Source organism: Eriocheir sinensis, chromosome 34 (genome assembly GCF_024679095.1).
Source record: "Eriocheir sinensis breed Jianghai 21 chromosome 34, ASM2467909v1, whole genome shotgun sequence".
Lineage (NCBI taxonomy): Eukaryota > Metazoa > Arthropoda > Malacostraca > Decapoda > Varunidae > Eriocheir > Eriocheir sinensis.
Genome location: NC_066542.1, coordinates 15,088,974 through 15,115,581, shown reverse-complemented (window position 1 = coordinate 15,115,581; position 26,608 = coordinate 15,088,974). Strand labels below are relative to the sequence as shown.

The 26,608-nt window shown below is 41.9% G+C and overlaps 3 protein-coding genes across 11 annotated transcripts in view; 1 reads left to right on the top strand and 2 right to left on the bottom strand.

The window, feature by feature from the left end:
* The window catches only part of LOC127007134 (monocarboxylate transporter 10-like), a 37,687-nt gene extending 35,938 nt beyond the window's left edge, over nucleotides 1-1,749 (bottom strand). For 3 of the 4 annotated variants that reach the window (XM_050877800.1, XM_050877796.1, XM_050877799.1), the window contains exon 1: nucleotides 1,596-1,749. The gene's annotated coding sequence lies outside the window, so the exon portion shown is untranslated. Of the gene's footprint in view, nucleotides 1-1,446; nucleotides 1,470-1,595 lie in introns of those variants that run through there. The other variant, XM_050877798.1, reaches the window with a different exon arrangement.
* Nucleotides 1,750-3,852: 2,103 nt separating this feature from the next.
* LOC127007133 (probable DNA replication complex GINS protein PSF2) lies at nucleotides 3,853-14,081 on the bottom strand. 5 transcript variants are annotated; one of them, XM_050877793.1, is made up of 6 exons: nucleotides 13,291-13,334; nucleotides 11,694-11,803; nucleotides 11,102-11,223; nucleotides 10,735-10,865; nucleotides 9,261-9,368; nucleotides 3,853-5,209 (listed from the first exon to the last, which is right to left on the bottom strand). In XM_050877793.1, the coding sequence occupies exons 3-6, from the start codon at nucleotides 11,214-11,216 to the stop codon at nucleotides 5,006-5,008; spliced, it is 558 nt and encodes a 185-aa protein (XP_050733750.1). In that variant the 5' UTR covers nucleotides 11,217-11,223; nucleotides 11,694-11,803; nucleotides 13,291-13,334; the 3' UTR covers nucleotides 3,853-5,005. The 5 variants fall into 5 exon arrangements, with proteins under 5 accessions (XP_050733750.1, XP_050733752.1, XP_050733751.1 ...); XM_050877795.1 differs by lacking the exons at nucleotides 11,694-11,803; nucleotides 13,291-13,334 and adding an exon at nucleotides 14,058-14,081; XM_050877794.1 differs by lacking the exons at nucleotides 11,694-11,803; nucleotides 13,291-13,334 and adding an exon at nucleotides 13,765-13,904.
* Nucleotides 14,046-26,608, top strand: part of LOC127007130 (prestin-like) — a 50,124-nt gene continuing 37,561 nt past the window's right edge. Inside the window, exons 1-2 of one of the 2 annotated variants that reach the window (XM_050877782.1) lie at nucleotides 14,046-14,193; nucleotides 24,089-24,144. In XM_050877782.1, coding sequence (XP_050733739.1) covers nucleotides 24,089-24,144 — 56 coding nt within the window. In that variant the 5' untranslated portion in view covers nucleotides 14,046-14,193. Of the gene's footprint in view, nucleotides 14,194-24,088; nucleotides 24,145-25,063; nucleotides 25,901-26,608 lie in introns of those variants that run through there. The other variant, XM_050877781.1, reaches the window with a different exon arrangement.

The window sequence follows — 26,608 nt, the reverse complement described above, 5'->3', positions numbered from 1 at the left end:
TCCACCATGCGGTTACTTCCTCCCGTCACCCAGTCATCCAATACCTCTCATTAGCCTATTACTGTTTCATCATCCATCCTGTTCCACTCATCCACCTCCAGTTTCTCCAGTATGACACTTTAATCTACTCATCCACCATGTTGTTACTTCCCCCCGTTCCCTACTCATCCATCTCCTTCTCTTATTAACATATTACTCTGTTGCATCCTCTTAGCCGGTCTCTTCACATCGTCTATCACCCTATGCCCTTCATCCATCAACGATTTCACTTTGCTTCTCACCCTGTGCCTTCCATTCTTCACTCTATATTCATCCAACACGCTGTTCCCCTCATCCATAAACAAATTCATCTCATTTATCACGCAGTTTCGTCAGTCCTTCTCTCTACTTCCATTCATATCACATTCTTTCATCCATTAACGACGTCTTCTCATCCTTTCCCTTCAATTATCCAGTATATACTCATCCACCATACTGTTTCATCTATTAACGAAGTCTTCTCGCTCTTTTCCTTCCATCATCCACCATACTCTTTCATCCATTAATGAAGTCTTCTCACCCTTTTCCTTCCATCATCCACCATTAAGTCACCCACCATTTACTGTTTCATCCATTAACGAAGTCTTCTCACCCTTTTCCTTACATCATCCACTATAAACTCATCCACCACATTGCTTCATCCACCAACGAAGTCTTCTTTTTAAACTGTTTCTCCCGCCCGCCACTTGACACACCCACCAACCAGTCCCTCCTCCTACCCAACATCCCGTTCTCATTCATCGTGCAAATGTGGGTCAGATCTTACCAGTTTGAGTAAATACAAGCAAGAACACTTCTCCCTCCCGCCCTCCTTCCCTTCCTCCCTTGGTGCTGGAACCGATAATGGTGTTTAGATTACGAGCGTGTTATGTCACGGTAGAGATCTGACACGTCACAGCTTAGTCATCTCAGTGGGTGGCGTGCAGTCAGACACACACACACACACACACACACCTATCCTCGCATACTGTATACTGTGACAGTTGCTACACACACACACACACACACACGTGATAGACGGGTACGCCCACCGCCTTCCATATTCTGCAGTTTCTCTCAAGGTCATCGCGGGAGGGGTCAGGGAGGGAGGGAGTCATGGGAAAGCGTTATGAAGGTCAGTTTTCCCACGCTACTTCCTCGAGGCTTTAAAGGAACGTATAAATAGCAAGCAACTGTGCAATAGAATACTTGGCAGTCCGCCCGTAGACCCCTCCTGCTGCTGCTGCTGCTACTGCCGTTGAGCGTGTTCACCTCGGAAGCTCGGATCAATACATTCACACACGGACCACAACATAATACACACACAGAGAGACACGCACAACCAGCTGTTCTCCCTCCCATACACACAGCACGTATAGCATAGGGTTAGAATGCCTCACGGAGTACAACACCTGAGGGACTGTATACCTGCACGCATGGTGTTTAATATTACTGCCTGTCACTCCACCCCACGGGGCTCTGCCGGGGACACACGTGGTTTTCCTATCCGTCTTGCATGCTATTGGTGCCGGGTGAGGTGTGGGGACGTGCAGGAAGGGTTAGGGGGACGTGGTTACCTGAGAGCGTGGCGGCGCGTTACGGGAAGGGGAAGAGTGCGGAGGCGCTCACCCTCTCTCGCCAACGTTTAGAAGGTTACTGCTGTCTGCTGGGTGGCTGAGTGTCTGCTGCTGCTGCTGCTAGTGCAATGCTGTGATGTGCGGGGCGGGGCGGGGTTATGGGATCAGCTGATTCTCTTTCTCTCTCTGGCAAATACTGACAGACATAAATATCAGAGTACACTAAAATATCACCCCCCCCAAAAAAAAAGAAAAAAAAATAGATGAAACAAGACTTAATAATTACAAAAAATGAGGTAATAGAATAGCTCTGCCTAGTGAAAAGTGACTAGGAAAACGTTATTAAAGTTCACCTTGGTTAAATAGCGAAATCTCTCTCTCTCTCTCTCTCTCAAATGTAGACAAGTAAATTCAGACTGCACCAAATTTTTCTTCACCAACGTTGGAGTGCGACAATGGAATAAGCTCCCACCTTCAATGGTCCAGTGTAACACGATTGACTCCTTCAAAAACAAGCTCGACCGTCACTTCATTCAACTTAATATTAACTAGAGTTGAAATGCAACGTTTTGGAGCCTTCTGATTAATGTAGAACCACTTAGGTTTAAGGACAGACCACCTAGTCTGGACCATATGGGGTCTGTGTGGTCTGATTTTCTATATAAATCATTGTAAATCTCTCTCTCTCTCTCTCTCTCTTAGGCAAATACTGACTGGCATGTAAATATCAGAGTTCACTATCGCAAATGAAGCCTTTCTAAATAATTATAAAAACTAAGGTAGTGTAAAGTGGCTAAACAAAAATGAAGTCCACCTTGGTTTAAAAACGAAATCAAGCATTGTCTTCGAGAGAAACCTGTTTTAATGCAAGTGACGATGTGCAAAACTCGCCCATAAACAGCAGGATTTATAATGGAGCCAGGCGACGAGGGGATAAAATGAGTAAGTCAGGTAAAGCAGTGTGAAACAGATAAAAATTTCCAAAGGTGTTAAAGTAATCCCGAGTTATCCTTCCTGTAACTTCCTGGGTAAAGAAGAGGAAGAGGGTGTGGAAGAGGAAGAAGGGGAAGGGGAATGGAGAGTGATAGTTTTAGACATCCTGGGTAGACCGTGATGTTGCTGTTTCTTTTCTTCAGTTAAGTGGAAAAGGAAGAGGGTAAAGAAGAAAGAGGAGGAGGGTGAAAGGTGGTTTCTATATTTGCAAAACATGATATGTGCTCAGGAAGTGTCGTTTGATATTGTCACACTGATATACTGGGACAATCACCTCATCTGAACAATATACTTTCTGTGTGGTTTCAAAAAGTATCCATGTACTAATTCAAAATAAGATGGAAACGTGCCTGGCTGTCTACGCAAGTGTGCGGTTCAAGAAAGACATGTACTCAAGAACTTAATCTACCTGCAGGTGTGCTTTGGCAAATCTGATTTATCATACCTAATGAGGAACGTTAAGAAGTTATATCTTCTGTATGAAATATAGGTGAAATTTTCCCGACGTAAATAATTATATTTCGTCAGTCATATTGACTTTGTAATGTAAGTAAAATTTACTTTATTGAATTCCTCACCACGTAAGAAAAAACTTATTTCACTGCCAAGATCATCGCTGGATTGGCTAAATTTTCACCCACAGACAACAACAAATTAAAGGCATGAGAGAACAGTATCAACAACAGCAGGGTATTGGATGCTTAACACACACACACACACACACACACACATATATATATATATATATATATATATATATATATATATATATATATATATATATATATATATATATATATATATATATATGCTCATTGTCAGTCTTTTACTATATAGGTAAAGGTAAAATTGGGAGCATATGCTAAGCCGCAAGTGGTCTCAGTGCTTATCTGTCACATTTACTCGAGTCTGTAGTGGGTAAGAACATATTATTCCCGGGACACAGAACAAGTGCAACATCCGGGTTACCAGTTTACCTTTACCAGGTTTCCCCAAGTACCCACTTACATACCAGCCTCATAGGAAAGATGAACAATTGGGTGGGCCGGGCACCAACTACTCAGACCGGGATTCAAACTCAGCCCTATAGATTCATGGTTAGGCGGAATAACCACCACGGAGGAGCACATCATTCTAGCCCCCCATACAGGGTGTGGCCAGGTTTATAACTGCTCTCCATTAGTTTTGCTCACATATTTTCTTTTATATTGTTATCCATAGTATTTCCCTCATTTGGCATGGCATAAAGCTCTAATAAAAAAGATTTGAAAGAAGCAGTTTTATTTCTGTTTTACAGTTGGGGCGGCAAGCCCGAGCACATACCAGTTCAAGATGAAATGTCCACATCATGCTGCCCCCTCAATTAGGATAGTAGATGCCTTCATAAGAAGAAAGAAGGGAATACAGACAGAGCTTGTGAGGAGAGTTATGCATATTACATATTGTAAAACCACTTGCAAAACCATACTAAATACAACATTCTCTCATACATCCAGGCTTCCTTGAACAAATCATCTAAAACTTCAATGCACATTTTAAATTCATAAAAATACACTGTGTAGAAAAATATAAATCAGTTACAAAATTACTTATAAAATTTTCATTGCCAAGGCACAGGGAAAAAGAAAAACATTTCTCCACACTCCACAGCATGCCACAAGTGAGGGCTACATTGGTCATGGCAGCTGGGACACGGCAGGCTGAGGTTAGGGACTGAACAACCCTCAGTTATTTTCATCAGAATACTTTTCATAACTGGTCACATGACCTTAATTTCCCCATCCAGCATCAGAGATCACTGACAATGATGAAATGTACAAATGTGCTGTTATTGCAATAGTTGCTTCACAAGTTTGCTGGCAAAGCAACAGACTAGGATTTTGATTTCTTATCCCAGTAGACTCTTCCTATGCTGATGCAAAAAATTCACAGTGACTTCTGACAAACACTGCAACAGCTTAAGTGTTCTAAAGCATGAATGGGGTGGGAATCCTTGTGTTAATTACACATTTCACATGACCATAATTTTGGCATCATAACTGTTTACAGAAGCGAGTGCTGCAGCACATGCTCCTCCAGGAAAGCAGCCCCAGCTTTACTACAAGTAATTATTTTTCCATGTGAATTTTGTGTAAGAGTTGTTCCAAAAACACACCTATTTCACATAAAGCTCTATTAAAATATAATTTTTTCTACTAAAATAATTTAAATAGATTATAAAAATCATCAATTCTGGGTTTTAAAAATTGTCACAGAAACATATTTTCAGTAAATAATGAATTCAAAGCAAAACAGAATTGACTAAAGGTGAACTGAGACACAGGTAGCCTCTGAGACAGCCCATTGCATACATGAAGCAACAGATCTGTAAAGCAAATAAATAACAATATTGGAGTTCCTATATTGCCACCCTCCATTTACAATTCCTGTGTTTGAGAAAGTTCGTTGGTGTGAGCAGATTTCGCTAAACGGTGGAGCTGATCTAGGGAATGTGGAAGGATGGGCCTGATGCTGTTAATTTCCAAGAGTGTGAGGCGATCCAGCTTGGCGTGTGTTCCGTCGCTGAGAATGAAGTCTGCCACAGATGACCGCAGCTTAGAGATTCGCAGGTCCCAAATGTCCTATGAAGGAGGGGGAGGACTAATTATTGCAGCTGAAACTCATGAGTCATTTAAATCACTAACTAGTATATCAATGAACAGCTGTTTAAAAGTAAGCAATCAAGACTAATGCTTGTGCTCTAAAAAATTATGGTGTATGGTAGCAATGACCTTGAGGAAGCCAATGACTTGTGCACTTTGAGGGACACCTTTCTGTGACCTTAACCTTCATGCCTGACCATCTCCCAAGCAGGAGTCAGGAAAATCATTAGAGGTGTCATTTTTAGTTGTCTTCCCCATGCCTGCCTGTATTCATGACAAGAAGGAGAAAAGACAGAAATAATTTCATTACATACATAAAATAAATTCCAGAATGAGAGGACCAAAAGCATGGAAGATCTTTCCGATTCCTCAAACAAGGAACAAATAAACAAGGGTTTCTCTGAGACATAGCTGTGTCTACTCATTTACAGTAGTCTCCTTAGGCATGAAGTGCTTCAAGTAAATAAAGATGAGCATGCCTCAAGCCTGCTGCTGGAGGCTTTCCTCACATGGGCCTTAACTCGACTGATGGGGTGTGTCATTTGGTGCCGCCCATCATAGGAATGTGGCAGTTGCAATCATTGTGATGATGGGGCACCCTGCATCACCCCCAGCAGCTGCTGAAGGTTGCCAAGAACCAGCCAAACAACACAGGTGGCCCCTGTTCCCTCCTCCTGCGGGTTGATAGCTGCATCCTGCCTAAGTCACTTTGTTGCAGGGAACGTACGCAGGTAGTGGGTAAGTGAGTGGCATGCTTGTGAGCCATAGTGGTCACACCGCCTGTCATATAATCCATCCAGCACCTTGTCTAGTGTCCTGTAGCCCAAATGGAGTAGTGAGTGAGTCGTGGAGCTGAGCGGACGCGTGTTGTCTTGCTCCGTGCGGAGAGTGCTGTGTCAGCATGGCTGCTGCCGGCAGGGCCAGGGGCGTGAGGGATTTGTGTTACGTTTGTGAGGATTTCACAGGCAGGAAGTGGATTGGATGCTGTTCGTGTCCTAAATGGTGTCCCGTGAAATGTGCTCATTTGTCTGGAATTGAGCAGGAGAATATGCATAAAACTAATTGGGTTTGCAATCCATGCCTTCATAATGCATCTCTGGCTGCCAAAATTGTGGAGAAATTGGATGAATTCAAGCAAGAATTATGTATAAGGAAATATCAGGGGTAAAGGAAGAAGTGGAGTCTCAGGCCGTGAGTGTGAGAGAACAACTTTGGGAGGTTGCTGAGGTGTTGCAGCACGCTGATTATGCAGAGTCAGTGGGTACAAGCTGGGCTGATGTCACCAAACGCAGGAGGAAAGTTAAGAAAAATCTACTTGTTGTTAAGGCCTCTGAGCAAGACAAAAAGGCTACTGAGTTAAAAAGCGAAGTTTCCCAGGCATTACAAGGCATTCAGATTACTGATTCAAGATTCGCTAATGGAGGTAATATTGTCTGAACTTTGATAATGAGAACACAAGGGATGAGGCTGCTCAAAAATTGGAGTCTGTTGAGCAAATTAGTACCAAGAGTGTTGGAAAGATGAAACCAAAGATCATGATATGCAATGTGCATAAAGAGGAGACCAAGGAAAAAATAAAGGAGACCATCTTAGACCGCAATGAGTTCTTACACACAATTGAGGGTGTTAAGAATAAAAATGAGCTGATTTTTAGTAAGCCTGCAGCTGGTGGTACAATGCATTACATTTTGAGGTGTGACCCAACTGTGAGAGAGCTGATTCACAAGTTAAAATTAGAATGGGGAATATACACAGTGAGAGACAGATACCATGCAATTATATGTTATCATTGTCAGAGATATGGCCATCTTGAGGCCAACTAACTGCACTGCTAAGAGAAATGGGGAAGCCCCAAAATGTTTCAAATGCTCTGGCAATCACAAATCCAAGGATTGCTCCATGGCTGAGAAGAAATGCATAAATTGTGTGAGGTATAAAAAGCCTGAAATCAGCTACTCAGCAAATGACCATTGTTGTGTAGTTCTCCAGACTGAAATAGAGAGAATTCGTAACATAGCTGATCGTGGCTGTTATAGTGTTTGTACTCAAAGATAAATTGTGTGTGATGAATGTTCAGTGTGTTGGAAATAATCGTTGGATATTTAATTGTGATATTATAACGATAATATCAGATATGAAAACGGAACAAATGGATATTTGTAATATTATTTGTGGCAGCAATTAAGACACTCACTCACTCACTATGACGTTTGAGAATAAGTGCATCGAGGATTATTATTGAGGCTAACATTGCAATTGTTAACGGCCCTCGAGAGTGCCGCATCAGCAGCGGAGCAGGGCCTGAAACCTCATCAGCGGTAAATGGTAAATGGTAAATAATTAATCCAGCACCTCGTCTAGTGTCCTGTAGCCCAGCCTCAGACTGTGCAGCATGGTCAACCCTGCAGAGCTGGTGAGTGGTGTGTAGCAGCTGACAGATAAAAACCCTAGTGTACCAAGTAGCTTGGCAAAAGATCATCTCCTTCACCCTGTGGTAGTGTTCAGTCCTTAGGGCATCAGCACATCTGCCCATCATTTTAGTGTGCTGCAGACTTGGCAGAATGTCGCTGGTCACAGTGTGCATCATTGTGCCTGCTCAGGCTTCTTCATCAACAGCCTTATTCCCTCCCAAAACCATGTGGCTGGATACACTGTTAAGCCACATCTGGTGGCCCCCTACAGCAAGATTATGGGTGGGTGAGGATGCTGGTGATGAGGTGCAGGTTGTTCATCAGCTGAGACTGATGAAGAACCTGCAGGGTGAACCTTGAGTTGATGTGGAAGACCCTTGCACCCTCCCACTGGTGCTAGGCATGATGGATCACTACCAATGCGGTTTACAGAATGGAGCAGAGGTCAGGCGTACTCTTAGGTAAGAGTTATCTATCTGTGACTGCTGCCAATCCAATTGTGCCCTGGGTAGGATTAACATAGTTGTCATTGAAGCAGAGAATGCTGTCCGGGATGCCTGTCCATGCCACTGCCATCAGCATGTGTTGTTGTAGTTCTTGGTGAGTGAACTGTGAATTGCTGGCTAGCAGGTCAGTAATCACAACCTCCTCAGTTGGCAGCTGCCAAGTCCATCTATCTATATCTCTGATGCCCTGTTCCCTCAAGGGAGCTTCCCTCCAGGGGGTGGCCACAGCAGAATAATCTCCCTCTCTCCCTGTTCTGGAACTCCCTCTCAGCACACTCAATCCTGCTACTTCCAACTCTCTCGTTCCAATACTCACTCACCCTATTGATCCAGGTGGTCTTCTCCTGACACCCCCTCCCTTAATCCTTCTCTAATATACTCTCTTCACAAATTCATTCTCATCACATGTCCAGACCATCTCAGCGTACCACGTTCCACCCATTCGACCACTCCACAGTTCGCTCCCTTCACTGTCACTCCCATACCAAACCTCTCATACAAACTTTCATTACTTTCTCCATCCCACCCTGAAACACCACATAATGTACACCTCATATGTAACTCATTTTTACTCCACGCATTCTCAATTGCTGTGCTGCATTCCATGTCCACATCTCTGACACATATGACAGAGTTGGCAGGATAATATTGTTTCTTATGCCCCTCTTTACATCCATGCTCACACTTCTTCCTCTCATGACTCTCTCCAATGCACCCACTACCTGTCTGCTCTTCACTGCTCTTTCCCTCACCTCACCTTCCATACTGTTCCCAAATATTTTACCTCACTCAACTCCTTCATTCTTTCGTCCCCTAACTGTATCCTACACTCTGTTGTGCTCTCTGCTCTGACTCTGTATGGCTTTGCAAAATCAATGGTCTGCTCTCTTACCCTCTTAAATACCATAACCTTACTCTTTCCAGCATCCATTTTCAACTTTCTCCTCTTACATACCCAGGCAACTGCACCTCCATTTTGCTTCAATTTCTTTAGTACTTCTCATGCATTAAATAGAGCCTACTGCACCTCTTCTGGTAGTCTTGTTGAGTGGTTGCATTGAACATATACACATGAATGAGAACTTGAGAAGAAGCAGTGAATCAGTAACAAACCTTAATGAGGGTCTTCACTTCTTGAGGGTTGGGAATGCCTTCAGGTTCAGCGGCCAGCAGCAACTGGGCGATGATTAAGTAATGCTCAGATGGCATTTCTGTGAAGACCTAGAAACAAGGATGAATACAGTAAAGGAAATGATTTAAGAGTTGGTATTCAACAAGAAAACTTTGGGAAGAATATAATGTTTAAGTTTATCCTGCCACATACTCAACAGCAAAAAAAGAAAACAATGATGAATACAGTGAGGGTGATAAGAACAAGAGTGTGCATTGAACAAGAAAGTTTTGGGAAGAAGAGGATGTGTAAGTTTAGTCTAAAGTTTTGGGAAGAAGAGGATGTGTAAGTTTAGTCTGTCATATGTTCAATAGAAAAAAAAAGCCTATCCATTTCCCTTTCTGTCTATCTGTCTGTTTGCCTGTCTCTAAAGGTACAGTAAAACCACTTTTAATTAGCACAATATGGGGGAGGCCTTGCTAAGTTAGATGAGTTGCTGACTTATAGTGTAGCCTCTCCCCACCCCCTCCAAAAAAGAGAAATGCACTTATTCCACTGCCATATTGAAATGCCAGAATTTGCTATTTACTATGCTCCAACACGACCACTGCGTGCAACGAAACAAACGAGAAATTAATCCAGACAAGGAAAGGTTTGCCGGCACTGGGGATCGAACCCGCGACCAGTGAGATGGGAGAGCCACTCCTTAACCACTCGGCCTAAGAGGTACCCCCCTGGCAGAGGGAGTTATGGGAGGCTCGCCCATCAGGCTTAGTCGCTGTGGCACTACACAGCTCCCCTTCCTATGTAGATTCAATTCTGTGTGTTGAGATTTCCCATTTTCTATGAACTTCGGAGAGCATGGGCCATCACTCTACCTGTTACCCCTTCGGGGAGACACAACAGAATCACAGGAGAGGATGCCACCACCTTGCCACCAGTGAAATGCCAGAATTTTACTCTTTTACTACACTCCCACGCAGCCACTGCGTGTGATGAAACACACGAGAAATTAATCCAGACAAGGAAAGATTTGCCGGTGCCGGGGATCGAACCTGCGACCAGCAAGATGGGAGAGCCGCTCCTTAACCAGTCACCCAAAAAGGTACCCCCCTGGCAGAGGGAGTTATGGGAGGCTTGCCCATCAGGCTTAGTCACCGCACTACAATATGATTTTGCTGTGCTGACTTATCTGTAATTCTGACTTTAAGGGGTTTTACTGTACTTTCATTACATCATGTTCTCGAAAGTATGGCAGGTAGGGCTGCTAATAGTAACATCATGCATACAGGAAAATTGATGACCTTGTCAGCTTGTGACACACACAAAATACTCTAAATCCTGAAATGCAGGATGCTGTTGACTCTCAAGTTATAATGACTGGTTGAATGCCAAACACAAGGAGCTTCATCATCTCATTAAATTTTACAGCAACAAGTTCAAACACTTTAAAAAAAAATCATGAACAACACATACCTTGGACTGTGTTTCCTCTTCCTTCTTCTCCGCCAGCTTCTCTTCGTCCAGCCAGTCAGGCATAACCAAGCGGCATTTGCCTCTCTGCCGCAGGTTGAGGCCAAGCCATAGCGGCACCTCTACCGGGATACCTGAGGGATAAGAATATTAAATATATTTCTTTAAACATAAGTATACATAAATAATGTACATGTGAAGCTGATTAATTTATCCTTTAGCTTTATAAAATCAAATATGGAATTGCAAACAATTCTAGGCATATGTAAAGGCAGGAAAAAGTTGACATTATACAAATAGATAGAATATTCAGAGGGCAAATGAATGATTTATAAGTAAGTAATCACAAACATTCATAAGACATTCTCACCTGGCGCGAAGGGTCCAACATCACCAGATATAAGGTAAAGTTTCTCCTGTGTGAAGTTTGGGACAATTGATATGGGCGTTTTTTCGGCTAAGAATTCTATCTCTGAGGCATCCATCTCTAACCTGTGGAATAAAAAGATTGAATGAGTACAAAGTATATAATGTACTAACCATGATAATGTTGTAAGAAATAAAACATAATGCTGGAGAGACATATTAATGAATGTCAGAGTGTATGCTAATAATATTAAGTGCTTTTTAATAATTCTGTAATTCAAATCACTTGGTACAACATGAAGTTATACAAATTATCAGAAAGAAAATTGAAAAAACCCTGATGTAGGCCATTAACAGACTAGACCACAAATAATCTATCCCTCAAAAAATGTTAACACTTCATTGGCAACATATCTTTTTAGCTATCCCTATAAGAATCACAGTTAATGGAAAGAAAAGGCTGCCATTATGCTTCTTGAAGTAACTTGGACGTCACACTGGCCCTGCGTCTCGGGGGAATGATATATCAGCTGCCACAGGGTCAATGGCCTATGTGAAAGAGATGAGCACTGAAGTCACGGGCAGCTACACTTTACCTTTTATTATGCTTCAGTGGTGAGTGAGTCACAGTACAAGTAAAGTTGGGGGCATACGCTAAAGATGCACATGGTCTCAGTGCTCATCTCCATCACACTGACCCTTGAGCCTGTGGCGGGAGATAAACCATTACCCCGGGGGGCACAGGGCCAGTGTGATGTCCGAGTTACCACAGTCACGTCACACTGAACTGCCACAGCCTGTGTCACTAACTTACTGGTGCTGTAGATTGGGTTACCAGTTTGGAGTTAAGTTACTGATTTAATATTGATCAGTTACTAATTCAGCAAAGATAGGTTACTATTCCTAGGTTAGGTTATGTACGACAGACATGATTGGTTGGTTAAAGTTCTGGTTACACCTTGGAAACAATTAACATTAAAAAAATAAAGTTAAGATGGTAGTTGCATAAAGTCATGCCACGTTTCCAAAAGACACTATTCTTTGCCTCTATATTATAGTTAACAAACTAAATGCACAGAAATGGGAAAATACTGCTGTAAAAATCACAGCAAGACTGGAACCAATACTGAAAACTGTGAATGGCGAAGACAGTAATACTTGTTGAAAATTATTACACATCACATCTAATCTAACCTAGTGCATTTTTTTAATCTTGATATAACTCCAGTGTTAAGTAAAGCAGCCCAATCACCAGGTATGACAAACCAACCCTCACAATTAAGTTAAGGGATAGATGAAGCTCTTCGTTGATTTCAATGTTTATGCCTTGCCTAAAAAAAAAGTTTGACCTTAAAAAATAATTAGTCAGAAGAAAAAAGAAAAAAATCATGTCTTACACACTCCCAATTACATCCTAATTTTGCATGGTCTGAACATCCACTAAAATAAAACAAGGTTGCAATCAATTAAACAAACCTCAAATTACTTTCCTTTATAATAGTCTATTAAAATTGATTTAATTACAGTATTACACCCAACCAGTAAACGACACTTCCCCTCCCTCCATATCAAATTAACGTTTTCCTTCCTTTACAAGCCTTTAAGTAGTTACAACCCCAGTTAACTTTACTTTTAAGACATACATAGTTGGTGTGCAAACAATGTAAGTAAGGGATATCATTTACATTTCTATACAATTACACCTATTCCCTAAGCTCTTCCTTTCCTCCCTATTTATCAAGGAATTTAAGGTCATTACTGATTTAAAAGGGTCACCATGCTGTATAAGGGTGTGAATTACGGGTTTCTAAGTGTTAGACAGAGTAAACAGGGGACATTATTTACATTTCTATACAATTACACCCAATCGCTATGCCACCCTTCGCTCCCCCATATTTATCAATCTTTTAAGGTCGTTACTAATCTAAGTGTCACCATGCTGTATGAGGGTGTGAATTGCGATTTTCTAAGCGTTGGATAAGGTAAAAGGGACATCACTTACATTTCTATACAATTACACCCAAAAGCTGCACCACCCTTCCCTCCCTCCGTAATTATCAAGATTTTCAAGGCCACGCACCTCATTTAAAGGAGTCACCCTGCATTTAAAGGGTGCAAAATGCGTGTTTCTAAGCGTTGGATAGAGTAATAGGAAAGTGGTGGGAGGCAGCAGCCTTAAATAACGTCAATTACCTCAAAACATGACAACCTTCAACAGCCTCGTCTTTCCCGCGCAAAACTATAAATTTCCTAGAACCACTTTTGTTGATATAAAATAAATAACAGAAATACTGATAAATTCAATACATATGACCCTCACATATTTGCCTAACCATACATATTTGCCTAACCATAATTATTCCCTTTTAAATTTAATGTCTTTAAATAATATTATGAGTTATATAGGGAGTACTTGCAAGAAACCGATTGCCAGTTGATATGAGTAACATCGCATAAAACGATCATAAATTTAATACACATCACTCTCACATCTTGTATTTTTATTCAAGCTATGAAACTAATCTTGAAGACGGGGAGATACAAATAAACTTCTTAGAACCACTTTTGTAAATGACTGAAAAGTAAATCAACACCAATACACGAATTCATTACATACTCTCCCAACCATAATTATTCCCACTTGAATTTAGTGTCTTAAAATAATACCATGAGTTATATGGGAGGTATTTCCAAGGAATCCATTGGGAGTAGCAGACGACACACACTGGGCGATGAGAAACCACGAATCTGACTGAATGGAAGTGAAACGAAGCGAAACACGGCAATGAAACACGAAAACGATGTCCATATCACACCACTTGCGTAACGGGAGTGTATTTATAGCAAAGCAGCACCAAGCACACCCCTACAGTGCCAGGAACCATCGTCATAACAACCCCAGCCTAGTTTCAGCCGGTCGTTCCAGGTGAAACAGCTGATGCAGAGGTGAAACAGGTGACCTCCAGAGTTCCAATGCTTCCAGTAGCCTGAAGGAGCGCGTAACATGAGGGTGTCGACCGAGGAGGGCTGTGTGTGCAATAGTGCGGTGCTTAGTCACGTGGAGAGGATCAACAAGTCGGGCTGCTGCGACGCAAGGTAAGATAGTGGCTGTTTATTTTCGTGTGTGTGTGTGTGTGTTACAGGGGCAGACGAGGGCAGGGCATAGAGGCGTAGGCACGGTGAATAGTGGGGTATATAAGCCTAACGTGTTTTGCCCACAGAGTTTTACCTGGCGCTTGTCATGAATATTTGTGGTGGTTATTGCCGCTTCTTATTTGTGGTGTTTTTTTTCTTCCATTTGATATCTTTGTTAGTTCATGTGAGTGTTTTGGGGTCTCATTTGTTGTGCCAGTGTACAACAACCATAATATGCTCAATGCCAAATGCGACGAAATGTGTAAACACAGGGGGCCCCCTAGGATGTAACCTAATGACCCCCCTGAGGCGGGGTCATTAGGTTACCTCATATTTTCACCTGCCTAAGGGGGGTAGGTGAAAGCGTGAACACTACTATTGTCTATTGGCTCTTTAGCTATGGTGAGCCTCTGCTTCTCGCAGCCGCTTGAGTTAGGACACATTTCACGGCTATTTTCACATTTGTTTTGATCTCTACACACTTTCCTATGGTTTCCGGGAAGTTTGAACAAAAGAGAAGTTTCTTAAGTAGGAAAGGATATATCTTCGCGTTAAAATACTAATCACCCAACTGCCATGGTCATATCATGGGCGTACCCAGAACCTTTAAAGGGGGGGAGGGGGTCTTTTTCCACTAAATGTGGATCTTTGTAGCCACTTGAAGAGGGGTGAGTGGCAAGGGAATCGAGCCAAATCAGCTGTCAAAACGAAAAAATGGGCCTTTTGTCCCAGTTTTTCGTTTTGACTCGGAAAGTGGACCTTATAACAGATGCGTGTGGGGTCGTCCGACCCCCCGTGGGTACGGCCCTGATTATGGTTATTCTTAAATTGCCTAACACAGGTCTCAAAACACTCAAATTAACTAAAAATAAAACCTATCAAATTAAAAAAGGTAGTGCCAATGAGGGAAATAAATACCAGAGTTCGTCATTGCTCCTTATTTTACAAGGGAAGTTTGATATCGCTGGTGTGAGGATATAACGTAACTCCATCTCTGTTTGGGGTCTGATAAGCATATCGTGTGTTGCGTTGCGCAGAATATTACGGATTTCAGCTCCATTACATCTGGTTTCGCATTATAGTTTTAATTAAGGGTAGGCTATTGAGGCGAACTTCAAGAGTAGACGTATTGTCAGTTGATCTACCTTATTCACATACACCCTTAACGATGCATGTTATTATCCTGAACGTGATAGTTGCTCTAGTTAATCTAAGTGGTTGATACTCGCGCGGTGAGAAACATCTGAACAAACAAATCGAATCCTCGTTAGCTAATTACGTAATTTCACACACACACACACACACACACACACACACACACACACAAAAAAAAAAAACACTAGTATTTACCCCAGTGGTTCCCAACCTTTTTTTTCAGGCGACACCAATCATGCACCGCTAGACATGACCGCGACCCCACTAGTTTAATTGTTTGTGTTATTATAATATGATAACACCATATTTGATATTTTGAGGTCTTGGCGACCCCAGGGCTGGGAAAGGGGGATTTACCATAGCTGGGCACGATAACAGAAAACCTTATTCCCGATACCCGATAACCGATAATGGAAAACCTTATCGGTGATAACTAATATTCGTTAACTGGAGATACAAATATAGGCGATAACCGATAACCGATATAAATCCACAATTCTGATACTAGCTAGCGATAAGTCCGATAGGCGAAAACAATACTATATTGATCTTTCAAATAGAAAACCTAGATGAATTCAAATTTTCATTATCTGTATTTTAGAAAACTTACAAAACCTGAAAACCACACGTTGACACGTACTTACCTATGGACGGTAATACTAGAAACGCCTGAACCGGTGTTGTTATTTGGCGTCCCCACCGTCAAAAGCTGGCGCTTTTGTTTACAAACACTGGTCTCTCGTGAACTGCGCATGCTCAGACCAGCAAGCGTAGACCTGTACAGTCTCACAAAGCTTTTTAACCGTAATTAAGAGTTGTTGGAAGGCTGAATCAGACATACAGTACCACTACCACAATCCTCGCTGTTTCTAGAACGACACTCTGTACGAGTTGTATTTATATGTACAGTGTCGTTCTAGAAACCGCGAGGATGGTGGTACTGTATGTCTGATTCAGCCTTCCAGCAACTCTTAATGTGTTAAAAAGCTTTGTGAGACTGTACAGCTAAACGCTTACTGGTCTGAACGTGCGCAGTTCACGAGAGACCAGTGTTTGTAAACAAAAGCGCCAGCTTTTGACGATGGGACACCAAGTAACACAACACCGGGTGCTTTCAATACCATGGCATGCTCACAAACGAATATTGAATATCAAATTTGAGGCAGTGAATAATCATTTTGGGGGCAAAGTTAAATGATTTTTCTCGTTGATATATTGATTTTTGAGTAACATAAAAAATAACAGTTTTTATGTTGATGATCTCAGTATGAAATCTCTTCACCGAAGATATTTCATACCCCGAAGTTTTTTCATACAACACCGGGCGCATGCGCTGTAGGGAGGAGACAACGTTTTTTTTTTTCTGAGAGGCGGAAAAAAGTAGCGATTATCGCTACTTTGGTTACAAAAGTAACAAAGATACCGATATATATTTCAATAAGTAGCGGATGGCCGATAACCCGATTTTGTTATCAGCGATAAAGTATCGCGATAACGCCCAGCTATGGGATTTACCCACTTCCTACTTTCCTATTTACACGTAGTTACTGAATGTCCTTCGCTGCTATCATCGCACAAAAAGTAGTTTCCTAATTATGTCAGTACATCAATAGTTCTCTTATCTTTCCTCCTTTATAGCGAAAATGTTTGCATCATAGGCTACAAAAAAAATGTACCCGATTTTTTAAATGTCGCAGTAGGCTGCGTTTACACCAAGCGAATCGAATCGATTCCATTCTTGAAGAATCAACACGATTCATGATTTGTCTTAATTCGCCACAATAATTTCAATGTAACCGTTTACACCAAGCGAATCGAGTCAATTCAAATCATGACGATTCATGGCGATTCAGTCACTGATTGGTTTGGACCCATTTTTTCTTCAGTCAAGGCGAATCACCCGAGGAGTAAGCACCATGCTAGAGGACGTCCTGATCAATTTAGTACGAGAACGACGTGCGATATAGGATCCTAGTGATCCTGTGCACCGAGATCGGTCTGGCCAACACCCATCTCATACACCATCACCATATGCTAGTGATAATAATTCTGATCACACTTATTTGTGAGAGCTGTCCCTAAAGTAGAAGGACATACGTTACTGTATTCACAACCAGAGATAAAGGATGTCTACATATTTTTATTTTTATTTACAGCTGCCTGAAACACTAAATCAGCCTATTTGCAGACTTTTTCTTTAATAATACACTTACCTTAGGAAAATGGCCATCATTTTTTCAGCTCCAACTGCACGTCGGTAATTGGTATTCTGCTTTCTTATGGAGGATCCAGTCAACTCCAACATTTTAAATTGTTCTGTAGTCATCCTAAAGAAGTCATAAAACTTCTCTGGATTATTCACCACATCTGGGAACAGATGTCCAAAGCTCCCAATTCAGGCAATTTAACATTAATTTCATGCACCCATATTCGTTGCTGACGCCTACGCCTACGCTGCCTCAGCCACAGCAACGCTGCTATTTCAGTGACAGCGTATACGTCCATACTCGTGAAAGCCAGGCTTGGTACTGCCTTTTGAATGTTGACTCAGACTCAGTAAGTTGGAACTGTGCTGATTCAAAATGACGAGTCAAATAATTCTTCATAAATGGAATCGATTCGATTTGCTTGGTGTAAACGCAATAATGTGACTGATTTGTCTTTTTTGACTCGAGTTGATATTTTTATAACTTTTTACGACTGAGTTTGTAATAACATGTCGATGCGGTGATAATTCAACACTTCTAACTCACTCCGCCTCAAAAATGGAATTGAAAAGCCAAACTAGTTATATGACTTTATAAATACTAATACGACGTTTATAAAATCTGGCGTAGGTTTACCACACATATAAAATGCTAATATACATTTATTTTTGATAAACGACCCATACACCCACTCACCCTCAGGCACACACACCTCTGGGGCTGCAATGTTGACACGAAACGATACGGCATGAATAAATAACATGGTCACGTGTTTGCTTGCTTGCTCTACGCGCTTTCATCACCCCACTCACTGCAATCTCAGCACTATGCGGCGAGTATATTAACGTGAATCTTGCGGAGACACACACACACACACACACACACACACACACACACACACACACACACACACACACACACAGCACTATTTGTATGTTTTGTAAATATTTTTCATTAGTACTTGTTTATTATTATTATTATTATTATTATTATTATTATTATTATTATTATTATTATTATTATTATTATTATTATTATTATTATTATTATTATTATCATCTTTACTATGATCATTGCTATTAGTGTTATTTCTATTTTCCTTTTTATTTTCAATCATTCTGCTTTGTTCATTTGTCTCATTCATTTCATTTCATCTTCCATTGATGTATATTTTCAGCTCTAGGGCTGCCTGGTACTTCATGCAATAAACCGTTTATTATTATTATTATTATTATTATTACACACACACACACACACACACACTTTTCTATCTACGCAGAAAGTACGAACGCATTATTTCATACTCCAAGTTTACAGTCCCTTTTGATTCCCATATTGTAGTGATTGTTTGATGTGTTGACAGGTAGGAAAAGCTCCATTTATTTTATATATATATATTTTTTTAATGTGAAGTGTCTGTAGGCTTGTATGTTTATTTTATCACGGGCCAGTGTCTGCTTCTCTCTCTCTCTCTCTCTCTCTCTCTCTCTCTCTCTCTCTCTCTCTCTCTCTCTCTCTCTTTTTAAAGGTATGGGGGGGAGGGGGGGCGGCAGGATGTGGTGCGGATGATGAGAACCTAACTTACTCTCCCTCTAAAATAGCTGTGATAACATGTCTTGCCGGGGTGCCAAGTTGTAGATCTTCCATCACTTTATTTTTACATTAATATTGCGGCGGCGTGAAATGAACGCTCAACTGACCAAATCCTACAAACATAGGCGAAGAATATTTATGCTAATCCGCGTCTTGTTGCCGAAGAGCGCCGCAGGAAAGTAGTGGTGGCGATGGCACTGCTTTCGTCATCGCTGGGAACCTTTACAGTGATATGACGCATGGTAAATATTCGTAGAAATCCTCAAAAGCTCAGGTAATCTCACTTGACGTTAAACATCAGCCAGGAGCGAGCGGACCAAGAGGCCACGCACCTCATTAGCCTAAAGACTAAGACTCCCTTTGCATGTGAGTAAGTGATGAAGGTCCCCATTTGGATTTATAAATAAGTGTGAGGTCAAAACCAAGAAAGAGTTTTTTGGTTCTCTGAGATCACCTTCGAAATTACCTCTCTCTGTGCCTCGATGTTTGCCCCATCCTCGCTTCACTGCTGATATATATCGTGTATGTCAGCCATTACTTAACAAACTCTTACTTGAGCATAATTATGTTTTTCATCCTATGACTCATGTGCTACAAATAATACATGATTAAGGATGAGTTTGTTGGATTTTAGCTAGTTCCATTAATCCGGTGTGAAGCAACTCTGCGAATCAGCTGTCACACTAGCGGCTTGGACTTTTTACTTTAGTTTGCCATGAGTCGCTTGCGTTCTCACTTCACAATATCGAGTGCTGGAAAGGAAGTAGCTAACAGAGAAAACGCGGAGGGGAAAATATCCTAAAAGTGTGAAAGCGCCCGCGAAAAAAAATCAAAGCTATCTATACATAAACTTGAATGGTTTGTTATTTCTGTTGGCTCTCGGAAGAACATCTCTTTCTTCTTCATCAAGGCTACTTCTTCCCCCTTCGGGTTGGGCGACAAATGGTTAGTAGCTGGGGAAGGTAAAATGTGGCTGTCAGTGGGGACCCATACAGTTTATCGCAGGACTGGAGTGTTAGAATATCACAACAGCCCTGACAAAAAATAAATAAAAATAAAATAACTAACTAACTAAGAAAAACAAATAGTTAAATAAATAAAGTTAGAAAATAAACAAAACAAGGAAGAGAAAAGGAATAAGCAAAAAGAAAATAGAATAACCAACTCATGAAAAAATGTAGCTATACAAGGAGAAAGGAAAAAGATCAGCAAAAATATGACAATAGTCCTGACAAAAAAGAAAAAAAAAGATGAATGCAACATTGAGAAAGAGAATAGCTAACTGACGAAAAATGATACAGATAGCTAAAAAGAGAAAAGAAAAAGCAGGCCTATATCCTTCCCCCTCTTCCTCTCTCCCACCTACCTCCTCCGCAGTCCTTCACCCTTCCTTACCACCTCCTCTCCTTTACTCCCCCTCCTCCTCTTCCGTCATCTCCACTGACCACCGTTACGTCAAGTGGAAATAAAGTCTGGAGGTCATTCGTTTCAATATATCTCACTTGGGTACCCTTGCCACTACCACTTTTTTTTTATTATGCAGGAGAAAAAGGAAACCAGGAACTGAGGGTTGGTTTAAAACGCAATCCATAAACCTCAGTGAGCCGTGATAGGGTAACAAACAGTAAACAAGAAAAGGGCAGTAAGTAAACCTGTCCCGATCCCGTCAGACAACAGGACAAGGAAGAGCGAGTACGGTTTAAGTTGGTGTTCTCGGACGCTTCCGCCTCTCACATCCACCTTTTCCAGAGGCCGAAAAGAGCTTAATCGGGTTCTAATGATTGCTTTTTTTACGCTCATGGTATAGAAGAAAGGTCAAACTACCACCAGGCTCATAAAACTACCCATGGAAACTCCCAAGCTCCCCACGAAAGCCTTGTCAAATGTGTGAACTTGGACGCAGATGACCCTCAGAGTTCACTTAATCGTATAAATATTCTCCTTGTAGGGTAACACTAGACAGGGAAGGGTAGTCAGACACGTCCCTATACCTTGTTAGTCTTCCTGCTTTTTATCTGACTATCGAGAAGGAGGAAGATCGTGAGGGTATATATAGGTGAGAATAGAAGCCCTGACACCATACTCAAGGTTTGGGGGAGGCGAGGACAACTGGCTGAGTGGCTGACTGGCTGAGGATGAGGAAGACTGCGAGGAGGAGACGGAATCGGGGCGAGGTGAGGGATGATTAGGTTACGTATGTGAGGAGGAGGAGGAGGAGGAGGAGGGCACGATTGAACCTTGAATAGGAAAGTTAAGAGACTAAGGAAACGTGAAAAAGAGGAATGAGGAAGAATGTGAGGTAGGAGAGAGTGGAGAAGAGTGAAAGAAGAGGAATGAGGAAGCAGATTGAGCAAGACTTTGAGAACTCGAGAGAGTGAATCGAACTGAAGGGTGCTTAGAACTGAAGGAAGGGAATGAGGGTGAGGTTGAAGTCTTGTTGTGGGAGAGAGAGGGAAGAGCGAGACTATATTAAGATGATGAGGAGCACCCAGGAGAGACAATTAGTGTTAGAGCAAGTAAGAGGAACCGCCGTTATGCTTTCTGCCTCTGACGTGATATATAGAGTAAAGCAGAAGAAGAGGGGAGGAAGGCGGCAGGGTGTATATGTGTATCAGAGAGAGAGAGAGAGAGAGAGAGAGAGAGAGAGAGAGAGAGAGAGAGAGAGAGAGACTTGGTAGAATCACAGAAAGGGTAAAGAGGAAGGACAATAGTGGGGCAAGGAAAAGACTGATCAGATATACTTCAACGAGGGAAAAACTCTCTAGAGGAGCCTGATTACGATTTGCAATAAAAACTAAACAGGAAGTCCATTTTGTTGGTTAGCATCGATAAAAGACAAACAACGGTCAGTCAGTCAGTCAGTCATTTAGTCAGTGCCAGTCAGTCAGTCAGTCAGCCTTCAGAATTAAATAACAGTCCGTCACCTTCACCCGACCTGCTCACCACTCCTTCCCACCTTTCTTCCTTTCTTCTCTTCTTCCTCTTTTCTGTCTGGCTCCGGTGTTTCTTTCTTCTTAATCATTTATACATTTTATTTTTCTGAAGCTCGTGTTGTCCAATGTTTTGATCCATTTTTATCAGACGAATCCGTAAGTTTGTGTGTGTGTGTGTGTGTGTGTGTTTCGTGGTCCTATCGCTCCCGGCAAAACATCCTACCAGGCCTATGAATCCTGTTCCTCCCCTTTTTTTTTTATCTTCACCCGTGTTTTAGGCCACGGCTGTCTCGTGTCTGGGTGGACGCTTCTAAGTCCAGACCAAGAACATATTAAGTCGATACCTTCCGTCACCCTTTTCTATTTTTTGCTCATTTATACAACGTTCGGCTGCCGGCTGGAAATTCCGAACTAGTCTAAGGATTGTTCAGTCTAGGGATATTTTCGGTCTAGGGATATATCGGCTCAGAGGCTTGATAGATCCCCGCCCCAGAAGGAGAGGTCCTGAGGTGTTACTAGTAGATCAGCCTCGTGTGTTAATGAACGTAAATAGAAGCACACCATTTTTTCTTGTACTTCCACATTAGATTGATTATCTTGTTGACAATGATAGTACAGATTGTTTCTCTTGCTGACATTGATAAGTCTAAGCAAAAGTAAACACCCACCTGTCAACTCATTTGGTAGTGTTTTTGTTCCCTCGTTTTATTATTCTTATTTTACTTCATTGTCTTATTTTTCATATCCATGTCTGCTCTTTGAGGGGACTCTGTTTGGGGCTATACCAATTTTTTTCATGCCTTTTCATGGATCTTAATAATAATAATAATAATAATAATAATAATAATAATATTATTATTATTATTATTATTATTATTATTATTATTATTATTATTATTATTATTATTATTATTATTATTATTATTATTATTATTATTATTATTATTATTAAAAATCGTGCTGTTTAACTCTATAATGATTACCTGTTGTACCTAGTCTATTTACCAGCATTGGATAAGGTAATGGAGACGACCTTCTCTCTGATTAAAACAAGAAACTTTCCATCTCGCTTTTGCTCCCAATTAAAAAGTGCGTGGTGCAGTCTTTTCAGCAGCAATGGACAATGTATAACAACTTTCCCTCTCGCCTTCGCTCCCGATTAAAAAGGTGCTTGGTGCAGTCTATTCAGCAGGAATGGACAAGGTAAACCAACCTTCTTTCTGGTTAAAACAAGAAATTGTCCAGTTCTCCATCGTTTTCAATAAGAAAATGATGCCACCCTCTCCAATGGTCTGTTTTAGTGCGTTTAGCAGTCCTGACCACGCTGACAGTACTAAATTATGACCGCGTGCACTGCTCCACTAACGCCTCTCCATTGAAGAACTTAGAGAGAGAGAGAGAGAGAGAGAGAGAGAGAGAGAGAGAGAGAGAGAGAGAGAGAGAGAGAGAGAGAGAGAGAGAGAGAGGAAGGACGTTAATATGGCCGACGAAGCATCAGACTCTGGAATACTGATGTGATGCTCGTGAATGTTTACGGGAAAGGAAGGAACCAGGCCGAACTAGTTTTCTTTGTGTGTGGCGTGGGTGAGGGGGTCATGGCTGCATCTTTCAGGTCAGGGGCCCGGGATGCTAAGTTTTGGGTCCCACTAGCAAATCGGTCCTGTTTATCTCGACTTCACGACAAACTGACAGAAGGATGGGTGCCAAACTTTGCCCTGTATCAGCCCGGCACCGTGCCAGCGATCACTCGGCGTGTGTTGAAGGCACCAGTGCGGGTTGAGGACAAGTCAGGGGAGGTGTGTGCGTGAGTTTGTGTGTGTGTGTTTGTGTTTGTGTATGTCAGCTGATTCTCTCTCTTTGTGTGTGTGTGTGTGTGTGTGTGTGTGTGTCGGGAAAGAAGTAGGTCAGTAAAATAAGAACCAATTTAGTTGGATTAGACGCTTACTGAGATGCTTTTGTGTGTTGCAGATGGCAGGTCGTGATGAAATTTCGGACGACGAGGTGGAGAGTGTCCTGCTGCCAAGGTAAGATGGTTGTGGGGGAAAGGAGGAAGGGGAGGGAGATGGTGGGGAGGAAAGGAGGAAGGGGAGGGAGATGGTGGGGAGGAAAGGAGGAAGGGGAGGGAGATGGTGGGGAGGAAAGGAGGAAGGGGAGGGAGATGGTGGGGAGGAAAGGAGGAAGGGGAGGGAGATGGTGGGGAGGAAAGGAGGAAGGGGAGGGAGATGGTGGGGAGGAAAGGAGGAAGGGGAGGGAGATGGTGGGGAGGAAAGGAGGAAGGGGAGGGAGATGGTGGGGAGGAAAGGAGGAAGGGGAGGGAGATGGTGGGGAGGAAAGGGAAGTGGACAGGTAAAGTTGGGGCATTGCGCGTGACCTCGAGGGATAAAAAGGAAAAAAAAAGGGAGAAATAAAGAAGGAAGAAAGATGAATGGAGTGAAGAAGGAAAAAAAGGTATCAAGGATGCGTCAACAAGTGCCTGAGAAAATTATTAATAGCCTTAATTACGTAATATGAAATCAGCTCATTATCTTATTTTTTCCCATATTCATGCATCGATCAATTCGACCTCTGTGTGTGTGTGTGTGTGTACAGTATTCTCCTCTACATTAACTTCCGTGTACAGATTTCCGCAATACTTAACGGCTACAGTATAAAAAAAGTGACCGTTGATGAAGTGTACAAAAAAAAAACTAGTTACGTTTCCCACCCTTTTCGTCTGCAACCTGAAGAATGGTCCTAACGATTATATTTATTCTCCCTTGCATAACACACAACATCGGATGCGGTTAGCAGCACACACGTAGGTCTTCTGAAGCTTTAGAGGCGCCAGCGACTCTCCTGGTTTTTGCTTGCGATCGATAACAGGTCACCTTCAAGCACACACACGTGACATTCGGCAACGAAGACCTCAGGCTAGTATTCGCTGGTCTCTCGCTTAGTCAATACTCGCCTACTCGCCAACTCTCAACTTGTTTACTCGCCTACTCGCCGCACTCGCATCTTGACCTTGGAAAAAACTGATTTATTTCTTTGTTTTCATTTTGCGACGAAGACTTCATGCTTGTAGTCGATGGTCTCTCACTTGGACTATACTCGCTATACTCGACTATACTTCTCTATTCGCCTACCCTTGAAAAAACGGATATATTTCTTTCATTCTCTTGTCATCTGGCGCCGAAGACTTTACGGTAGTAGCCGATGGTCCCTCACTAAAGACTGTACTCGCCTTCCTGCCCCTGAAAAAAAAGCTTGCTATATTTCTGAACTATTTACAACTTGTGTGTCTTTTCATTGACATTTTGAGGACAAAGACTTCCCGTTAGTCATCGCTACTCTCCCACTTGGACTGTACTCGCTTGTCTACCCAGAAAGAAACTGCGATATTCCTTAACTATTTACAATCTTGAATGTCTTCCCGTTGTCAGTGTCTTCTCCTCTCAACTGTCTACTCGTCTGTCTGCCTAGAGCTGTGAATTATGGATCCCTTCCCCGAAAAAATGCTTTACACTTCTTCTCCATTCGAGTTTTGTGTGTCTGACGTACGCTGTATCATATCCTCAAGTGTTGCGAGGTCAAGGTTGCCCCCAGTGAATTTGTGTCCGCGTGTTCGGTCCCCGCAGCATCCATCCTTCCGCCGTCGTCAGCATCTTTCATCTCCTCTCCTCTTGCGGCCGCCCATTTTTCCTGCGTCCTCATGAATTCTGCCTCGTCGGTGCGGTCTGCTTCCACCCCGTGCCTGTGTTCACCATCTCCTGAAAATGGCCTGCGAATTCTTCAGATACGGTAATATATAGACACCCTTCACCTCACCCTCACACATGCACATAGAAATGCAGATTATACAGGGCTTGAATTTATTGAAAAGTAAATGAATGACGAGAAAGCTTACTATAGACAGATGGAAGCCTCGCAATAGTTTGTTCAATGGCCATAGTAGCCAAAGAGTATAGTTAATTTTAACACACACACACACACACACACACACACACACACACACACACACACACACACACACACACACATATGCATTTTATCGTGGAAAGGGGAGAAGCTTGAGTTAAATAGAAAATGAATGTGACTATAAATCTTGTAGACGAAAAAAAGCATCGTATTAGTTTGTTCCCTCGTCGTGGTATTCAGAGAGGCGTTCATTTTAAGACAACATTTATTTTAGTGATTGTTATGGTGAGGAAATCCTGCATCCCCAAGAAAGTCGAAATTCAATTGTTCGCTTAAAAACTTTCGTAACCCCTTTTTTTTTTATATTTTTTTCTGTGTTCTCATGCGCGTTGCCTTCACATAAATAGTAGCAATGCTTGTTATTCATTTTCCCTAAGTGACCACTATACAGCTGCTGGAAATTTCATCTTCTATATATTTACACCTCATAGGATTTCGTGTGTTTTGCGTTTCTGTAGTGCTGATGATTTGCTTCTCGCGGCAAAGGAAACTAACCGAGGGGAAAATGAATAAAAAAGTAGTTCTCAGTAT

Excerpts from the sequence above, each read along its gene's own strand:
- LOC127007133 (XM_050877791.1), bottom strand. Across the intron at positions 9,369-10,734 it reads AAGAGGAAACACAGTCCAAG|GTCTTCACAGAAATGCCATC; the intron begins GTATGTGTTGTT and ends CCTTGTTTCTAG. Across the intron at positions 5,210-9,260 it reads AAGTGAAGACCCTCATTAAG|GACATTTGGGACCTGCGAAT; the intron begins GTTTGTTACTGA and ends CCTCCTTCATAG.